Raw genomic sequence first — 20661 nt, 5'->3', positions numbered from 1 at the left:
GAAACGTCCCGGGCCCACGGAGAAAAGTTCGGGACCGCGACTGCTCGAATTGGAACGTAGCCTGAGCCCAGGGACCTCGGCGCGCGAGTCCGGACGCAGCGGAACTTGAACAATTCCCGTTTGCAGCTTTTAGGGTGAGCATGAGCGTGCTATAATTCTCCAGCGTACGTTGAAGAACTATTGTAAGCATCCTAGAACGAATCGAAAGCCATGAAGCGGACAGCAGAAACAAAACACGACCGAATGTCCATAGGGGTCCCCTCCGAACTCGACGCGCAGAGGAGGCCGAGCTGACTTTCTCGAACGAACCTGCTTCCGGCTCTTAGCGCACTGAATTCACGAGGTTCCTTCATTGATCGAGTCCTCGAGTATCTTGCGTCCCATTCCGCTCGAGCTCGGAGCGGGAGACCGGTGTGGGGATCGCGACCATTCGAGGAATCAGTGGCCCAATCCGGTGTCGATGGCCGATGTCGGAGCTGCGACTTTCTCGAGGCGTTCCCTCGTTTGTCGTTCGTTGGAAACTGCTACGGTGAAATTCGCTCTCTTTTGCTGGCGTGTTTTGTGAGCGTGGGTCGCTATGCAGTCATTTTCTCAATGTACAAAGATTGATACAGCGGCGTTCGCCTCCATGTCTTACCGCGCAGTGGGAGCGAATTCTCGGTCGGGAAGAGTTGAGGGAACAATAATGCTCTCGTCTCGTTCCCTCTCTTCACTCTCTTCCTCCGGAAACGACTTCGTACCTTATCGAGCATTATCATACCGATCATCATCATCATCATTATTATTATTACCATCAGAATCTTCATCATCTACGCCGCTATGTCCATATTCTACTCTTTCATTATCGAAAACATTACTCTGTTGTAAATGTATGTACGTAGATTCCCATAATCCTAGTAGAAAATATGTAACCTCCTGGATGAACCATTGAGCTCCTCGCCGCCGTATGCAGGCATCTCCGGAATCGGGTCATCCGAGGCCCACCGGAAGCCTGCTACCTTAAACGCAGCTCCGATGAATTTCAGTCATTCCTCTCCACCAGTCTTCTTGCAACGGAGCACCTCCCATTCTTTTGTAGGGTATCCTCGAGCGTTGGACTTCGATGCGGGCTAGACGCTAATATAATTTATGTAAATGATCGATTGGTTTGACTCACCAAGACTAGAAAACGGGATTAGAACGAATCGGAAGTGCTAGGGGATCGCGGGGCGGATTCCGTCACCCCAGCTGCGAGGCTGACATGATCTGACTGACGGGCCGTGGGGTCGGAGCGTCTGGAACGAGAGCTCCACCGTGCCCTGCTGGAGCTCGACGGGAGAGCAAGCGATAGCAAACCATGAAGACTTCACAAATCGGTCGATCGGAAGCGAAACATAATTATATATAAGATTGAATGGAAAATATATATATATATACAGACATAAATATATACATATATACATATATACATACGGATATGAGTGAATAGGTAATCGGACGGAGTTGTCTGGCTTGAGACGATTACGTGTTTGGAGGAGAATGTCTGTGCGCGAGCGTGATCATTAGAATGGTCTGAGAGGAAGTATGCCGAGGAATGAGGAGAGAATGAGTTCCAGGCGATTTTTCGATGAGCGTTGGGCAAATCTGTCGACGATAAAACCTGAGTATGATGAAGATTTTTATGAGAGGAACGACTGTCAGGGATTTCGTGCGTTAGACAGCGAGGGGTAAGATTCTGGAAGAGACTGAAAATCTCACCATCTGCATAACATGAAGAAGTTCCGACCGCGAAGGAGGTTTTGATTGCCCGCGTCGCTACACGATGGGGGAATCGAGCCGGGAAACTCTTTGAAAGTGGCCAAAAATATTTTTGTGGTATACATTACGATGAGTTTTGCAGCGACGCCATGAGTCTGCGGTCATATGTCAAGCTCGACGTTCTGTGGAATGCCTGATTGATTGACTGGCTGATTCATACGGTGGAGCAAGAGAGTGAAATGGAATTGTGGAAAGCTACCCAATAAAATCAACCCACTAAGATGTTCCGGAAGAGCGTCTTCTGTCTGATGATCCCGCTCCGATTTCTACTCAGTCAGAGCATCACGAGAACGCATATTTACGTTCGTCCACAGAGTCTTCGACTACAGAAGCTAACGGCGCGGCGGCGTTGTCTCATAAATGGAGCTTCTACCACCGATATTCAAGTCAATGCCAGATCGCCAATATGACAGCCCGCCGAGGAGGACGCTCGCTGCGATTGAGGGTTTTTCACTTTCCCGGAGGGACGGGAATCTATGGGATGGGCAGCGAAAGAGATGAGAGAGCCGCTGAGTTTCCCTCACAGCGATTGAGGTCGAGGAAGGGGGTTCGGCGGTGATGATTTCATCTTCACCTCCGAGAGACGCTTTTCCAAGACTTTCCAGAGTCGGCGCAATTTTGTAATTGATGTTCAAAGTGAATATGATAATTCGAACTCCCACTCGAAATCGGCCGGATCACTTGGCGGGACCCGGTACGGACTCGGCTCCACTCATTCACAGTTCCACTAGTTGACGGTCGGACTCGGATCGGCTGAGAAGCTTTCGAGAGCGAGGAAGAGGAAAAGCCCCATTCGGAAGTGACCAGATGTTGACCATTCACGTGACGACAACGACTCCGTTTTTCTTCGCGGAAGAGAAATGAGTGACTGATGAAAATCGACCCGGATCGCGAAATACGGGATCGTTGAGGGAAAATGAAACACAAAAAGGGGAAATCACCAGAACAAGGGAAGAAGAAGGGCGAGCGCGGCCGTCTGAAACCTGCAGAACCCCTGAAGAAGACTGCGATGCAGAACGTGCTAAACGGTGAGGACAGGGAAGAGATCGACTCGATTATGAATATTTTCCGCGTCGATTCCAAGTTACGTATTTTCTGCGAATATGTATCTTACAGAACACGAGAAAGCCGCTGTGACATGTCTCAGGCTTCTGTCCTTGCAAACTAAACGAATGCACAAAATCAGGCTCGAAAACGATCCTTTGCATCAATTCAGTCTGGAACAAGCGTTTCTCGTCGCGACTGAAATCTACAGCAAATTGGAGTCTCAGGTACGAAGATGGGGGCGGGGGGAGCGCTTCGGGGCTTCCCGAGCGGAGCGGAGCTTCGTCTGGAGACTTCGGAACTCATTGTGATCCCTCGATCGATGAAAATCATGATGAAAGTATACAAATACGGCCATTCCAGATTCTGTCTCATGACCTCATACAAGATTTGATGGCTAATCTCATTTGCCTGCAAAGGGAACGAGTGAAACTCTATCCAGAAGCTGTTCTCCCATTTGCGGTTACATTGAAACAGCTCATGCTGACCGTTTCCGAGATCAGCAATTTTCTCCAAAGAGCCTCGGCTGCGCCCGTGACCGATTGGATTGGAGTCTCGGATAAACTCGTCGAGAACGCTCAAGCCGAAACAGCGAACTCCCAGCGACACGTCAAGATCCTCGACTACGTCCCGCGTCGAGAGCACTTCCGTTTACTGGAGATGATCGCGCGAGGCTCAATATCGAATATCTACAGAGTACTCCACGTGCCTTCAGATACGATCATGGCGTTGAAAATCACTCGATTGCCTCGACTTGATATCAGTGATGAGAGACAAGTTACCCAATGCTATGTGGATAAGGCCGTCGCGTCGATGGTGAGCAATCCGAGCGTCATCAAGATCTTCGCTGTGTACAACGCCAAGCCGAACGTCAGTGTCCTGCTCATGGACGGTTCGATACCGCGAGCGGACCTCCAGAACCTGGTCGAATCCGTGGGCTTCTTGGATTCCGAGTCGGTAGCACTGATAATCCTGCAGGTGATCCTTGCCGTGGAGCATATTCACATGAGCGGCTTCATTCATCGGGACGTAAAGCCTACGAATGTATTGGTCGATACGGCGGGTCATGTCAAATTGGTGGATTTCAATTGTGCGAAAATTTGTCGCGGTCATTACACCAAGCGGGTCCTTATGTCCTACTTCAAGAGGACTGCAAGCGAATTCCGAGAAAAAGATTCCTGTGGCGCCTTAGCCTACACCGCCCCAGAAATCTTGAAGGGTGCCCCTTTTGGTCGTTCGGCCGATTGGTGGTCCGTCGGGGTTCTCCTCTATAAGATTTCTTCGACCAAAACTCCATTCAGATCTCGAGACGCGGCTGCGCTGAGGAAAAAAATCGTCCACGACAATTTCTTCTGGCCGAAAGAGAACAGCGCTACAGTCGATGCGAAGGAGTTCACCCACGATCTCTTGAAAAAAAATCCGAGCGAACGCCTCGGCTCAAAGACCTACAGGGAGTTCAAAGAGCACAATTACATCGTATTCGCGAGCAAACTCTTGGACGATCTCGTGGTCAAGTTCAAGGGCAAGTCGACCACCTATAGGGATCCCGAGCACAAGGTGAGGAAAAATCTCCTCTCCTCCTTGTTCTATGAATCATGCATCCGCGGTCTTCGGAGAGCAATGAGCAGGAGTAACTTCGACGGTCTGCTAATGAAATGCTTATATCAGGTTTTCTACACCAAGTGCATCATGGACATGGAGCCCCTGTTCAAGAATCTCAAACATTCCGGCAGAACGACTGGCGTTTCTACGTGCCCCCGCTTCGAGGATCTGGAAGATGAAGACAAGCATCAACCTCTGTTCACATTCTCGAACATCAAATTCCGAAAGCTTCTGGACAGGATCTCATCGGGAGAAGCCGCCTCGGCGGAACTGAAGTTGCAGTATATGTCAAGCATTACGCCTCCTCAAGCCGATCTCGACTACTCCGCGCCGAGCAACGCGTACGAAGAAACCGACACTATTTTGGAGACGACGAAAAATGAAATTGACGTGTATAGAGAGGCGATCCTCCAGAGACAGTGGGTCAACATGCCGCTGGGGGGAAGGCCCAAACAACCTCTCGTCGACTTGATTACGGTCTTCGGTGATGGCAACCAGGTGTATCCGGTGGTCGCTGATACCGATTTCGCTCAAGAGGAATTTGAGACCCCTCTAATTAAAGGTACTGGTATCAGACGAAGTGGGCATCCTGGGTCTTACATTGTCGGAGGCAATCGTGTGAGGAAGGAAAAATGAGTTCCATAGAATATGGCTCCCGGCCGAAAATCGCTCAGAGCGGCCCCTGAGTTCTCGACTCGTGATCTCAGGTGACATGATCGCAGCGGTCAACAACAATCCAGTCATGGACCTGTCTCTCGAGGAAGTCCTCTCCATCATCGATAAAGAAATCGAAAGCCTCAGACCACGAGTGATGACGTTGAGTTGCCAAGTACTGTCCAGAAATCCATTCAGACTATTCAAAACCAGCGCTACGAATGCGCTAGCTGCAATAAGCTCGGCGAGGATGACGCGACTCACTTTTTATAAGCCCGAACTGTGTAAGTCTCTTACTTTGTATTCAAGTCCGAGTCGGAAAATTTGGAACTGAGATATTCTCCGGATTGAAACGTAACGATTCCAGCTACCGAGTTCCTCTTGACCAGTCTACACACGGTATGGAACACGAAGACGAAAGCCTACGAAAGCTATCACGTGATTTCATTCGTACATCCCGATTCGCGAATCCTAGAGGCTGAGAGCGTCTTATTTGGAGACATACTTGTGGAGGTGGGCAGAATTAATCTCGACCGGGGCTTAGGAGTTACAGCACCATTCATTCGTGACGGCCGATCACTTCTCCATTGATCTGATTGATAGGTCGATCGATAAAGTCTGCAGACAGCTACAGCTCTGGAGCTCGGACCTCGTCCACCCAGCCATGGATCCATGTGGGAGTAGGGCGCCGCACAAATGATCAATGCCTTAACTCCTAAGCTCCAGTATTTGCCTCCTTTGCCTCGGAGGAGATATCCCAAGCCGATGGATTCTCGCGCTAACTTTCCTGTCTCACGGGAGGAACCCTGCTTCCGCTTTCTAGTTTTCTTTGCTCGCTTCTCAGATCGAGGGCCATCCCTGCGCCGACCTAAGCGAGGATGATGTTCAAGCTCGGTTGCAGAGTCCGGAGAAAGTGGTCATCTCAGTCTTAGAACTCTCAATACTGCACAGAAAGGATCTCCTTGAGTTGTCTCTAATCTCCTTCGACTAGAATTTTAAAACAACATTGCGGAATCCTGTCAACTGTACAGCAGAGGATCGTGGCGAAAACCAGAGAGTTCATCCGAGAAGTATTCGAATCAGATACCTTCCATGGCAAGGAGATTTATTAGTAGATAGAAAACCTCGATCTCGAATAAGCCCGAATGGTAGGTCTTGAACTTGCTTTCTCCTGCTGGTTGATGGCTCGGCGCTATTCTAAATCAGGTGTGAGTCGAGGTCGCATGGATCGTGAGAAGAATTCGCCACGCCGTCAGTTTTTAGTGAGCAGATGCTTCAGTTTGTCGAAGAGCTCCGGCTTCTGCTCTCTTATGAAATTTTCCACCTTTCCACCGGACGCATCCTCGAGCGCTTGAAATATAAATCCAAAATCCTTCTTCCATCGCTCGGATTTTTTTTTCATCTGATACCTAGCTGAGAGATGATCTCCGACTGCACTACGAGACGAATAAAATTAATCCAGACTTTGTACATGGAGGCTTGTGTAGGTATAATCATCTTACCGAAGCGGGAGAATACGGCGTCGACGGCTCCTTCAGCTCTATGAACTTCTTCCGGCGTTGAGTTCTCCGGAAGGATAATCTCGACCTCTCCCACGTGTTTCCCATCGAAAGAATCCAGAACAACGGTGATCGGTGACCCGTACGCATGGACCTGCGAATTCACATTAAGGAGGAGGTTCACAGAAGAGGTCGGCCGCGGCCGCATTCCAAGACTGAGGAATAATCTAATTTGAGATAACTCAATCATGGCGGTAATTGAATATTTCTACCTTAAGTTCATGAGTGCGTCTGGTCGTGCGAATGGCACACCAGCACTGCAAGCTTTCCAGGATCTCTTCAAAGGAAGCTCCGTCCGCGGCAGCGAGCACTCGCCTGCGGGTTGGAAGTCGGCTCAATCTTCTATGGGTAAGACGATATTGTTTCTCAGCAATGTGCGCTCTCGAATTCCGGAGGGTTCGGAGAAGCGACAAGAAATCCATTCTGATTCTGATGGTGGCTCTGGTACCTAATGCAAGAGGCTATTTCTCGTATATCCGACGTCTCCATGTACTGCGTGCAGTGACGTTCTTCGACGCCGTCCTGCGGCAGCGCGTGTCGGTACTTTATTTCCCACACTCCTCTACTCGAGTCGACCGTTCTCTGTCTCAGCCAATGATCGTTCACCGTCAGTTCGAATGAAGAATTATCGAAGTACTGATCGAGGAGGAGCAACTCTTCTTTCCGAACGAAGTATTCTCCCTCCTCCAAATTGACGAAGGGATTCTCCGCAGTCACCCTAAACTTCCGTTCGACTTCCATCCTCTAGCAACGAAGTCGAGCGACGTCCGATTGAGACGATGGGGGTCACAACCTGATCATGATGGGTCAGATATGATTCCGTCAGCTGTCTATCCGCGGTCGTTCTCTCACATCACTCACTCGCGAGATGGCCTCGACTCGGCGCTCGATGGCGACTTGAAACTTTGTGTACCGATGGCTCGGAGGGGGGGAATTCGCTCCTCACGGTGGGAGCTGAGCGGCCAGATCGACGATATCGCCGTTCTCGTAGTAAAAACTCCCAATCGCGCGGCCGAGTCGTACTGCTCTGTCCGATGTGTGGCCACTTTCGAAGGGCCCGCGGGCTAAATATTCGTCAAGTCGCCAGCCCGCCTCTCAAGTAGCCACATAAGCGCCAAGCCGAGATCTGTTTACACGCCGCGAGAGGCTCTGCGCAGTATTGAGGTCCGGGTGAGTGGAAGAAAACGTTTCTCTTGAGGCACAAGTCCGGAGCCACATCGTCGAAGACGAAACTGAGCTACCTTCGCCGGAGACTACGGAAGCGAGGTTAGTTGGCATCGAGGTTCTACTTGTCAGCTCGTATCCACCAGCTGATCGGGCTGCTCTCAGCGTGAATTGATCGTACATCAATGATCCGAGCAGAAACACTCTTGCACGGAATTATCACGACGCATTCTGAAAAACTCGAAAAACGATCATGCAGCCAGTGACGAATCTGGAATGGACGCGCGTGTTGGAACTCTAAGCCTATTTGAACCCTAAACGTGGATTCCGGAGAATCATTTTCTCATTAAACGATTGAACATACGGTTTCTCGATCGGCAACTCCTCCTCGGGGAACTTCGGGGCGTCTGATTCCTCTAGAACTCGGTCTTTCCTGGAAATCTCCGGTGAGATTGCTCAGCGTGAAACCTGGTCGGATGACGGCCGCAGCGGTTTTCTCCTTTTCCCCGTAGGGTATCGTGTTGCGAAAGATCTCCCATCGGGTACTACTTGCACTCGACGCTTATAATTGTCTAAGGGCTCCATCACGGTGTGATCAGCACGATTCATGCTCCATGGTCCCATATCTCCGTATTCTTGACCGAACTCGTTCGAGACGATCTAAATCAAGCGGAATACAGAATGCCCCAGAATACACAAATCGTCTTGGCGGGTGAAGACTTTAGACACGGACATGAGTCATGATGGCTTTCTCGCATCTTTCTGAAACGAAATCGCCCGTCGTGCTGACAGGGTGATTTAAGCATGATGGGTTGTAGTTTCCCTGATGAGTAGAGAAAGTGAGAATCTCCACTTGAAGAATCCTTGATTTTCTCTTCCTTGTTCCCGAGAAACTATCATGAGGTCTAAATGATTATGAGCTGGAGATGAAGTATCCCGAATATTCTCTCCTTTCATCGAGGATGACCGGTCTCCCCGCCACCTGTATGGGCTCCTGTCATACAAGCAGCGAGGGCGACGAGACGGTGGAGACAGTTCCGACTTTGAACGATCTATGTTCTGTTTCAGGATGGCGGAACGATCCGGTTCAGTGAAGGCGGAAACCACTGGGAACGACTCGATGGCTGATTTCCACTTCAAGCCATTGGACAGAGAAGAATACTATCTGGATGACGTATTGACGCTGTACTTCCAAGTGCCAGATTCGGATCGGTGTCCGAGCTACCTGGATGTGGTTCGACTAGCACCGCTCGAGTTGACACCCAGACAAAAGAAACAGGCCGCTCGACATGAATTGGCTTTCAGCTATTGCCGATGGGATATCGAGAGCGGTGACGGACAGTTCTCTGTCAGCTTGAAAGGTATCGTATTCTCGTCGAAGATCAGAGACTTTCTCGATACCTCCATCCTCCATGGGTCTTTTGTCTTTGATATAGTGGAGAAGAAAAACGGCATGTACATTTCTAACTCCCGAGGCTTCTCTCTCTCAGTGAAAGACATCGTTGCTTCGAACGACAACTTCAATAGCGAGGAGGAAGGAATCGTCTACGTTGCTCAGTACGTCGTATCGCCCAACAACAAAGTAATCGCAGAGAGCTCGCCATTCCGGATCTACCCCGTTCTCGAAGAATCGACTATGAATCTCCCTGAGGCATTCAGCGACGATGGCCTCATCGTCCTGGGATCCGGAAGCGAGTCCGAGCCCGAACTGCTCGACGAGGAGCCCGAGAAAAATTCGGCGAAATCCGATCGCGACGGTATGTCGGAGGAGGGTAGACCTCAGATCGAGAACATCGAGTTTATTCTATCCGTCTGTGTTTCGAGTACTTAGGGATCGTACTTTCTCTCCAGATGAAGAACTCACGATCGTCATGACCGAGAGAGAGCTTCGGAACATGGAAAAAGAAAACCGGGCCAGTAACGAAAAACTGCGCTCGTTCATCGATCAGTACAAGAACGATCTTCTGGAGTTAACCAAGTGTAATGAGACCCTCAAGCAGAAGCTATACGATGAACAATATAAAGTCACAAATCTCGAGAGGGCTCAAAGCAAGATGTCGACGCAACTCATTGAGGTTAGGAGCGCGAAAATTCGTCTGGAGGCTATCCTCAAAGAAACGATCGCTGAGCGCGAACGGAAGTTGAGGGAGGAACAAAGTCGGAATTCCAAATTGGAAGAGGAGGTTTCCATCCTCAACGGACAAGTTGAGAACCTCCGCTGCTGTGTAGATGCGCACCTCGAGACGAAAAATCTTCTCATGGCCGAAATGGACAGCTTGCGCGTGAAGCAGGAACTCGATAGGAAAACTGTCCTTGATAAAGCGACGAGCACGCTCCAAGATCCAATCATGTCCACAAGGGATCGAGCTTCGAAGGAAACCTCGGAGAGAAGCGTCGACGATCTGCTCACCGCAGAAACTCTGAAGAAGTTGACCGAGGAAAACGCTCGCCTACAGCGGGAGAAGCGTAAGCTGTGGAGGGAGCTCGTTCGCATGAAGAGCGAAGCAGGCGCTTCAGAACTCTCGACCGATACGTCCGACATCGGCGACTCGTTCAAAGCTTCGAGTCAGCGGAATACAGAGCTCGAAGATCGTGTTGAGGACCTAACCAAAAGACTGCAGAGCGCGAAGATCGCTTACATTTCGCTATACAAAGAGAACAAACGCAAAGAGAAAGCGCTCGAGAACATCTGTAACTGGGCTTCGCTGGCCAAAGACGGCATGTCCCTAGAGGCCCCAGGGCCCTCCCAGGTTCCCTCGTTGCTCTCATTGACTCGCAACAAGTTCTCTTCATGTGAGTAAATGCTACCCGAGATGGTATATCGATAAATGTCTCGAGCTCATTCCATCGCGTCGTCTCCGACGGAACCGAGAGCAGTGATACAGGCTGATACAGAAGGTAATAATACCTGAATGTTGCATTTTAGCATTCGATGAATCGCTTCCGAGAATTTTGAAGGATCCACCGAGCGCCGTGAGAAATCAGGTCCCCAGCGAATCGTCTCCGAAAACTTTCGCCGGTTTCCCGAGCGTTAAACCGAGAACATCCGGCTTGGAATCTCTTGAAGATGATCTGGTCCAGTTGAGCTCCGACTCCAAGTTGCCTCTGCCACCGCGCCAGAAGAGGAAATACGATCCCTTTCGAAAAACCGCGACGGGTGCGCCCGCCAGGTGAGAATCCGCGTCTCACGAGCGTATCTGAAGTTCTTCTCTGAGGCCTCTCCAGAATGAGGACGCGCCCTAAGCTCGAGCAACACGAGAGGATAGTTCGGCAGAGGCTTCGGCCCCAACGCCGCGCCGCCTCGGATACGCGCCGGCCCCTCTGTCTGTACGTATGTGCAGCTCGAAAGCCAGTCGAGTTGAAATGATTTTCCCGTTCCAGCGTACAAACCACCGCGGCCACAAGAGCTATGCAAAGGGGGAAGATGGTGGTTCGTGGCCGGCACAGAGCCAACGAAGCGGCGAGGTTTCCACTGAAGCGAGAAATTCCCGCGAAAGAAGTCTTCGATTACTCGCACGCTTGTCTCCTCCCAACTGCTTCTGCACCGAAACCCGCGCAGGGTCCGCGGTCAAGGATTATATTCAAGAAGAAAGAAGCACCAAAGCCTTCTGCGCCCGAAGCTAGTTCGGTCGATGAATCCGCTCAGGAGAGCTCTGCGGTCTTGGCGAGTGCTCCTCAGCCATCTCCAAGAGGCACCAACACGTATTCGGCCGCCGAATTGATCTCTGACCTCGAAACAGATGCTTCGAACACAGAGGAGGAGCCGAGGTACGTCGGCATGCTTCAGCCTCCCGAACTTTAGTACATATACGTAATTCCTCCTTTCCTCGTCGTTAGGATGGGAAGAAGGGAGGGGGGAATCAGCGGAACTGAGAGAGTATTCCTTTCTCTTCAACAGCGTCATCAATCCGAACATATGCCCGCTGTGCGTGACTTCTATCCTCGATTACGAGGCCCATATGCGAGAAGCCCACCAGAAACAGCCCTGTCCCATCTGCGGTCACGTGTTCGACACCGACATCCCGCTGTACGTGATGACGTATCACATCGAACGTCATCTAGAAGAAGCGGAAGTATCTCCCGAGACTCAATGAAGGAGCGCACCAGCCCTGCCGACGCAAGCTTTGGAAGGGCTGGTGAGAGGTTTCGCGCGCTGGTTCGATGGATGGCCCTGATCCCTCGCGGGCGATTCGGAAGAGTCCGTTACTCGATCCCCATGAGACGGTCGTTGAGAAATCTCACCGCAGGCAGGAGGAGGACAGCGGCTGAGCTGTCTTGAACGACCTCGGTAATCGCCTGAGTCCGATTGGTTTTTATTTGATTTCATAACTGACCGTCTATTCCCGAGTGAGCGATGAGATTTCCGGATGAATTCCCCGTCTTGGAACGATTCGACCGTGAGAAACTTATGATTCAGGCACCGTCTCCATCGCGAGCGGGGCGAGGAACAACACGTTGCAATCTTACCGAGAGCGTTCCCTGAGTGGTCGATAGTGCGGATAGTGATAGTAGCACTATTCCGATGTGCAAGGGTTCGATAGTTCCGTTCCATCCAACAATAAGTTGACGGAACTCCGCCCCTGACTACCTTATAGGAGTATGCATAGTATTCAGTACGCAGAGGGATATCACTGAAAGATAGGGGAGCGAGAGACGATACCCACGGCTGCGGTTGCGGTTCCCCCTGACTTTTGTGAGGACGTTGTCCCGCGTCAGGGGCTCGGTAACCGAGTCAGAGTTCACTACGTATTCGTCAAACGATACGTTCATTCACGCTCGTAGAAAATCTATTTTCTATTCCATCTTATTATTCTACTAGCGTCGAGATATTGCTGTGTCGTAGTGACGGATGACGTCATTCAGTCTCTAGGCTTTGGCTCAGGAAGCAGCGAGCATTGGGATACGATTATAAGAACATAGAAGTTTTGTCTCTCTCTCTGAATAAGAGGAATGATATGAAGCTGTTGACAAAGACAAAATAAAGAATTTCGTCATATTAAGGAAAAGGGATTTCGTCTTTCGTAGCCGACTCTCGTCCTAGAGGGAAGTCCACGCTCCCATTCCACATCGACCAACTCCGTGGAGAGCGATCTGTAACGAACATTTTCCATAATTTGAGTCTGCGGTGGAATACCACCCACTGCCGCTCATTTCCTTTCGTCGTGACGAGAGGCTTCCGGGTCTTCTACTACATTCAACCTGTCGGTCACTGCAGAAAACCTCCTAGATATGCTTTGGGGCTCTCGTTGTGGACCTACTGGGTCTTTCTGGACCTTCTCCCGAGGAGGGAGCAAGGATCCGACAATCGAGGTGCGAGAGAGCCCGAGAGTAGTACCAGGCCAACACTGAGCGCTCCGGAGGTGTGCCTATGCTACCAATATGAGGGATTGGCCTGTCGGACTACCTTGTTCTTGTGCGCGATGAAATCCCACACGCGGCTCCTCTCGGATACCGCTACCTAAACCCATCCCGCTGTTCTTCCATCGACGACCATCGTGCCATTGCGTGCTGCAGAGGCCGGAGGACAGTGACGTACCATATCTCTATGATGCCCGGGGCGTTTCCGTTTTTTTTCGACCCTTTCTCTGCTTATTCATCTACTATACCGAGGAATTTCAAGGAACGAAGTCGAAACTTTCAGTGAAATTAGGAGTCTATGGTACGCTACTGCTGGAGGAGGAGGGGGGAGAGGTTATGATTATTTTCCAACGAGCATCCACACAGGATTCAAGTCTCAGGATCCTCGCACCGTTGGCTCTTACGGAGCACACCAAAGTCCCTGCAAAGCTATCATCCACTGTTGGAGAATCGCCATGCGTTTCCTCTGGAGCGCGGAAGAGGGCATATATGAAGACGGACAGCCGAAAAGGTTAGATCGGTCCGTCCTTCAAGAGCAGATCAGCAGAGTCGGCGCAACCTCGATCGAAAGGTCGCCATCCGTACCGGCGACTCGTCGGTACGGATGAGGAGAGCTCGTGGTCGTTGTCGTTTTTCCCATCTCGTCCGATTCCTGCGGCCGACTGTTGTGCTTGATGCTCCCCGCCTCTGGCCCGTGAACCTTCATCCGACGCTACGGTTCCTATTGGTCAGGCCAGTGTCATCAGGTTCAGGTTCACGAGGTTCAGGCATTATCGTTCACGTGGACGCGTATACATATGTTTATGTACGAGACCGAATGGCGAACGGAGACTACAATGGTCGCGAAAACGGCTGTGACTATGATGAAGTCGAGTGCTCTCTAACGAGAATGTCCTTCCCTGAGCTAGAAACCCAAAAGGCTAAAAATCTGGGCTACTCGGACTGCATAAACACCCAGTGCCTGTGTTAGTCGTAGATGAATGATCCTTCGATGGCCGCATAACTGCGGCACTAGGTGTGACTGGAAGCTCTTCTGCGCACAAACCGGCTCCCGGCCTGTCAAACGGCTCATCGGTCGGCCTTCACTGACTTGTGGGCATGGGCAGCAGGAACCACTCACGAATCGTTAGTCGGCTAGTTAGCTAAACGAGCGTTCACCAAAAACCACCCGTTCGGCCCAATGACGCATGACGCGGCTGACTACGATGCCGAGGCTATGTACACAAGACACCGTGCCGTTGGCCTCATTAGCCAGGACATTTTCCTGAAAATCGACCGTCGTCGAGGCGATGATCGGAGTTTACCAGAACTGCTTCGCGCATCCAAATCTGGGGATGATGACCGCTGTCGAAAGTCACTGACAGGATACCGATACCGAGATCAAATCGCGACGCCGCTGCGTCGGGAGTTTTTTTCCGGATACGACTGACCCGATTCGCGGGCACTCATTTGCGTGCTCAGGCCCACGGATCCTTATGGGTGGGGCAGCGTGGTCAGAAACGGCGAAATCTATGCTTCACGGAAAGCCTCGGTGGGTCGCGATCCCGCCCTCCGCGCTTGCCCTCTCTGACATGAAATGGAATATCGGAGAAGCCTCAACGTCCAGGCTGAGATTTGCGTGGGGAAAGAAACCCCGACTATAGCTCTGGATTGAGACAGCCTCCCTCGGTGAGCCCGACCAGACTCAGGGATGGGAGTCGTGCTGGAACTCCGGACCCAAACTCCGGCGTCACCTGTTCCCGTGGAAGACTTTCAACAGCTGAGAGCTGTCTCCGGCGGAAATCATTGGTCATCTGCTCGTTCTCGAGGAGCTTCTCCGAGACTCGCATTGCAGTCGTGATTGCTTTCCATAGCGAAGGAGGCGTAGACTCGAGATTCTCGCCTCCCCGAGGTCGATTGTGAAGGTCTCGTACATGTTTATCAGCCGATGTGTTTCTCCGATCGTCCTTCCGAGCCTATTTCTCTCGAATTTTCCGCGCGCCGGTCGTCGTGACCGATGTTACGCGAATATCATCCGAGACAGCCAGTCTTCCCAAAGTCGGTCCCGGATATAGTCTTACCGCAGGGGACCATTTCTCATGACGCCTACTCGTTTAATACACCTGACGCGCGACCATCTCTACGAAGGGGCTATGAACTCGGCGAGCGAGCGGCTTCTATGTGGAGAACCTTGATCTGTTGCATCGTGATGCTGCCAAGAATTTCGAATCATCTATGCAGCGAGTCGAATCGCTTGACCAAAGGCGCTCTGAAGGTCCCGGATATCACCCGACATTAGTAGTTGCTTCGATACAAGGTCGCCTGTTACGTAGCCTAGAATAACGGACGGAGGGTCCTCACCCTGCTGCGTGCATAGCGGCTGGATTCAGAGACCTTTGCGAGCATCGATGAACGAGGAATTATGCTTTCTGGTGGTGCGCTGGTGCGGTGAGAGAATCTTCACACCGTCCGGCTGAACGACTTCCCGGGAGACACCAGCAGACCTCTCGGCACTCGTGGCTCACGAATGATCCTACCGGAGGAGTTTTGGCTCAAATCATAAGAGGATATCCGCTGTATGATTTCTTGCCAACAGTTTCGCGGTCCGTCCCGGGCGGATGCTCAGGGGAATCCACACCAGGGTTTTCCGGGTCGGGAAGGCGGGAATCTCGGGCAAGGAGGCGACGCGACGTCCAGTTATCACGAGTCAGAGAGGTATCGGGTGGGCATCAGGTGTCGGTCTGGACCGAGCTCGGAGCTGCATCATCGGGGAAATGAAAGCAAACATCGTGGACATGTCGAGCGTCTTCCCAAAGACCCCGAGCCGGACAGAAGCCGGTTTCATGATTCTTCCGAAACGCATGCTCCGAAGGAGTACGATGCCGTTCAGCGGAAAGGGGTTTGCAGGATGCAGTCGTTGAAGGAAAGACTCGTCGAGCTCGTAACTCAGCTGAGAACTCGAACTCTGTGGAAATATACGGCTGTCTTCGGTCTATCTACGGGAGTCGCGAAAAAAGTGAAATTCTCGAATTCCTTTTCCGGAAACTTAAACCTCCTCCAGGAATTCACTGCCGTTCAGCCACGAGCTGAAAAGCTCCTCATGAAGTCACCTCTGCCCATACCAACAAGTGAGACCACCGTTGGCGAACCATGGTCCCCTCTCGACGCGTGGCATGAAATCCCAATCCAGCTCCATCTCGATAAGTGATTTCAGTTGCTCGATTTCGTGATGTCCCTCTAATCCTCGCGAGCCGCCCTCCTTCTCGCTTCTCCCATGAGCCATCCAGATCAGGTGAATCAGTGTTCGAAGCGCCTCCGGTGGCGAATTCTGTCCTCATCAATTCGTCGTTCCACACGTGTCGAGCAGCTCCTCGCCGAGCAACCTGCCGGAGCGTGAATGTAATCGGACTGCGGCCGGCTACGCATCGCCTATCTCCGCATCCGACACTACCTAGTTAATCGATCATATTCCCCGAATAACGACTCTGCTTCGACTTGAAATACTTCGGCGGTGGAGTGAAGTTTCCTGTAGAATAGCATATGAGCGCTCCGTGAGCGTAAATTCGGCGATTCTCCCCTCAGAGCTCGCATGAGTCTGTCGGCGACCGTGAGTTTCATTCGATCTTTGCTTCACTTCCTGGAAAATCTGAACGATTCCCAGCGACGGAAAGCCCATTCAAACAGAGGCTCGAGCAAACGAGCCGACAAACGCGCAGACAACCAGAAGCCAGCAACGGCCTTGACGTCTCGTGATCAGAGCCAACGAAAGGGTTGATGTTTGTCTGTCGCTCACCCACTCGCGCTCCCGCTCGCTCGCTTTGCTGGCTTTTCGGTCAGACTGACTAGCGAGCCGTCTGGCTGCGCTAGCCAGCAGTATAGGAGCAGTCTACAAGCAGCAGCGTCGCGGTGCGTGTTCCCCGTCTGCTCCCTCGCAATAGCTGTTCCGGAATTCACGCCCTGGGTCGCTGCTCCAAGGCGTCAGGTGGTCCGACTCGGTATTTCTCGGAGGATCGCACGATCTCCCTGGCCCATCAGATCCGACCGTTTCGGGATCATTGGCCCATCACCACGAATCATTCTGTTGTTCCGACGCAAGCCGTCGCGGCCTTCAAACGAATACCTCTCCACGAGACGAGTGATTTCCAGTTCACACGCGCTCCCGGTTCGTCTGCGGAAATATTCCAGAGTTCAGAATGAACTCCAGTGCTTCGTCCACGCTTCCGCTCGGCTCGCGCTCCTAGCAGGTGGCGGTCCGTCAAGCAGGTGGCGGTAGTGAGCAGGCCCCAGTCCCCGCGTGCGTTTTCCGAAGTGCGCGCAGGCAAGCCGGCGGGCTCGTTGCCTGGCAGGAGGACTGGCAAACAGACCGGCTGGCTGGAAGGCAGGCAGGCGAACAGGCTGGATGTCTGACGGCTAGCAAACAGACTCGCAGGCTAGCGTGCAGGCAGCATTGACAGCCCTTTCTTCAACCTCTTCTCCTCCCAGTTCCCTCTCGGCGGTTACGACGACAACGACGTCGTTCGCTCGCTCGCTCGCTGGCTAGCCAGCTCGGTGGTCGTAGAATCAGATCGTGCGTGCGAACGCCGGCAGAGAGACCGGTCACCACCAAGATCAGATCACGAAAGAGACCCGTCGTTAGGGAGTCAGCTGTGGGAGAAGCCGGACGACGACGACGACGACATTGAGGATCGTCACTCGATGCCAATCGACGACTCGACAGCCGCGCGTAGAACTCGACCCGGAGTAGTTTCAATGTCGAAGGATCGACCGGTCGGAGGGCGACCGTGAGAGAATCGAGACGTACGCCACCTCACCGGTATGCCCCGGCATACGCACAGTAGACTGGCGGTCTCATCCGGAATCGGCGAGCTCCCGAAACGTCAGCCGTGTCGGATTGATTGTTGTGCTAAGTGAGCCGATCGAAAAACACCTGTAGCGACCGAGCTTTGTGACGACGAGAAATACTTCCTACGAGAGGCAGACTGTGAACGAGCCGTCATTCGGAGACGTCATTCGGAGCCAACGGCCAACTCTACCGCTGCCGAGACGGGAACATCGAAACCTCGGTCCCGGTCGACTGTCGAAATCCCCGCCAATGGAAGCGCCGGTTCGGAGAGATAATCGCTCGTGATGCTCGACACTACTACAGGTGTGTTGCGGACAGACGCCTGAGGTGCTCGATCAAGCTCGAGCCGAGGTCGTGCGTTCGCGTGAATCCATGACCCAAACGGGAAACCGATCCGTAGTCCCACCGAGTAGCATCAAGTGTTCAGACGGACTCGCGCTCATTCGCTCGAACCACGATAGACTCCAGTGAGAGAACGGAGACAGCTTGACGGTCAGGCTAGAAGCTAAGCGAGCAGGAAGAAGAGCTCGAAAGACGGCGATCGACTGAGGGCTTAAGGTCAGAGGTTGATTCAGAGAACACCGGACGCATCGAGAATGCCATCGTGCGCCGGTGTATTTTGCTCCCCCACGCCAGCAGACCTCGTCGTGTTTTCCGTCTCCGCCGTCGTTAGTTCCGTCGCTCACGGCCCACTCTGGAACAAGGTGGACGTTTGAAAGTATCGCTAGCGAGTGGAAGGAAGTCTTTCAATCAACAAGCAACCTGCATCCACAGTCTTTGTCTCGGGAAGCCTGCCGCACTCGGGAAAAGTCCGAACCCCGTGCTTCCGTATAGGAACGACTGTTTTAGTAGCGGAAGGTGCAGCAGAGAACTAAGAACGAGTGTGAGGAGCTGTAGAAGTTCGACGAAGGAGCCTCATCCTGTGCATTCTTCGGATTCTGTGACATTGAGCGCGACCGATCGGAGCGTTCGAAGCCTTTTGCCGGATAGCGTTTCCACTCTGCCTATCGACATGTCGGCGGCCAATGTTTGTGTTTTCGTGCCGGAAGATCGCTTCCAGAACAAGAGAGTAAGTTCCACATGAGAATAGGTCCTAAACGCGATCTCAGGGGAGAGAGATAAAAGACTTTCGTTCCCAGGGAAATCCCACGTGTAGCTATATTTCCGATAAACCCATGGAGCTCATATATTCGACGGGCAGAGACTTGGCTGAAAATGTTTTTCCTGGATGTGATCCGACGAACGTACTACGTCAGATCAGCTGTCCCGCTCTGATCCAATTCTGAAACCTGAAAAGATACGCGGTGTCAGATGTAATTTCAGGGAATCGTTGTGTTCACGACTCATTTCAGATTCACCCTGAGAAGGTGAACATTCGAACTCGTCTTGCGAAAAGATACATTAGTGAGGACTCTATCGGAGCCCGGACCGAGTTCTTGAAATGATATTCCTCATGGCTTCACGAGAACAATCGGGCCCCGAGCTCTTATTCGAGTAACCGTCCGAGAGACGAGGCCGGGTCCCGTGAAGAGGAATCAGATATGTACCTGATTTGTTCGTACGCGCACGAGCGCTTCTCGGCTCGAGTTGCTGCTCTAGTGGGATTCACATCCACTCACGTCCGAATCGCCACCGTTTGGACTTGGTTCGCAGCTGTTTGTTCTCTTTCGGAGACACTTGTCAGAGAGCATACTGGACAGGCGGATCGCTTGCCCACTGGGCAGTATGGTCCATGCAAAAGCGTAGGAGACCGCTTCCATCTGGTCGACCGCTGAGCTCCGAGACTACGTGAACGCTCGACGGACGAGCAGCAATGCTATACCTTCGAATGTCTGTAGGTCGATTGCCGCAGCGAGCAATGGTGTTAACGCTCCCCGTCAGGACGATGTCGCGTTTTCGGCTGATTTCGTACGTTCGCGTGACTATTTTCGAAGGATCATTTCGCTATCCATAATACGTCACCCCGTAAATTGAGAAAAACTCACGAAGTGCAGCCAGATCGGAGAAAACCCGAGAGGACGACTCCGCGCAACTTCTTCAATTTGCGAAGCTCAACGCCCCGAGAGCAGCTCCGACGCTCGGTCCGACGATCCGATCACCCTTATCGAATCGATCGAAGCCACGTGTCCGCATTGAATCCCGAAAAGTTCCGCCGTCATTCGAGACTCAAGCATATCACGTTTCTCCACTCTCCCGCTTTCCTCCTCCAGCTATCTCGATCTCTCGGAAGAGGGATGTGATCTACTCCCAGCCAGCTCAAATTGGTAGACGATTTCTCTGCTGGGTCTTCGCTGCTTGTACTGGAAGCTGGTGAGCCTACCTGGCCGCGGTGGAAGGTCCGTGGCGATTAAAATTAAGAGCGCTTATAGCGGAAACGTGCCGACTCAGCAGCTGTCGTCTGTGAATGGCTCCAAAGAGACATCGTCTCCCTCGAACCACCGCCGCTCGAGCATAACGGAACACATTTTTCCGTTGTCCTCGTAAAATTCGTCGTCGATTACGGCCACCGAGTGCAATCCATCACTTCCTGTGACGGTTTCTATGAATAGCTTTGCACAAGCGACGCTTCCGAGGACGGTCAGGCGATGTCCGGACGGGAACAACTGTTGCGATGCGTCGTGGATGAGCGGACCTACAAAGATAGACGTTGAGGGGAATCGC

The 20661-nt window shown here is 52.1% G+C and overlaps 4 protein-coding genes across 4 annotated transcripts in view; 3 read left to right on the top strand and 1 right to left on the bottom strand.

Moving 5' to 3' along the window:
* The first annotated feature begins 2713 nt into the window (after positions 1–2713).
* On the top strand, positions 2714–6088 carry LOC100905437 (microtubule-associated serine/threonine-protein kinase 2). Its single transcript, XM_003744645.1, has 7 exons — positions 2714–2825; positions 2914–3068; positions 3205–4398; positions 4510–5005; positions 5151–5381; positions 5465–5610; positions 5942–6088. Exons 1-7 carry the CDS (start codon positions 2714–2716, stop codon positions 6086–6088), a joined length of 2481 nt encoding a protein of 826 aa, XP_003744693.1.
* A 261-nt stretch (positions 6089–6349) lies between these two features.
* Positions 6350–7489, bottom strand: LOC100905290 (thiamine-triphosphatase). Its single transcript, XM_003744644.2, has 4 exons — positions 7105–7489; positions 6869–6971; positions 6600–6750; positions 6350–6447 (listed from the first exon to the last, which is right to left on the bottom strand). The coding sequence occupies exons 1-4, from the start codon at positions 7395–7397 to the stop codon at positions 6350–6352; spliced, it is 645 nt and encodes a 214-aa protein (XP_003744692.1). The 5' UTR covers positions 7398–7489.
* Positions 7490–7784: 295 nt separating this feature from the next.
* LOC100905144 (uncharacterized) lies at positions 7785–12812 on the top strand. The gene is made up of 8 exons (XM_029111824.1): positions 7785–7922; positions 8889–9181; positions 9311–9592; positions 9672–10213; positions 10391–10613; positions 10747–10990; positions 11202–11588; positions 11719–12812. Exons 2-8 carry the CDS (start codon positions 8890–8892, stop codon positions 11912–11914), a joined length of 2166 nt encoding a protein of 721 aa, XP_028967657.1. The 5' UTR covers positions 7785–7922; position 8889; the 3' UTR covers positions 11915–12812.
* Positions 12813–19012: 6200 nt separating this feature from the next.
* cwo (transcription factor cwo) overlaps positions 19013–20661 on the top strand; it is a 19998-nt gene continuing 18349 nt past the window's right edge. Inside the window, exon 1 of the mRNA XM_018640035.2 lies at positions 19013–19069. Within this exon, the coding sequence (XP_018495551.2) occupies positions 19013–19069 (57 nt within the window). The remainder of the gene's footprint in view (positions 19070–20661) is intronic.

This window comes from Galendromus occidentalis, unplaced genomic scaffold, assembly GCF_000255335.2.
Source record: "Galendromus occidentalis unplaced genomic scaffold, Mocc_1.1 scf7180000077471, whole genome shotgun sequence".
In the NCBI taxonomy this organism is placed as follows: Eukaryota; Metazoa; Arthropoda; class Arachnida; order Mesostigmata; family Phytoseiidae; genus Galendromus; species Galendromus occidentalis.
The sequence above is the reverse complement of the archived record's forward strand: the minus strand, read 5'-3'. Positions and strand labels throughout refer to the sequence as shown.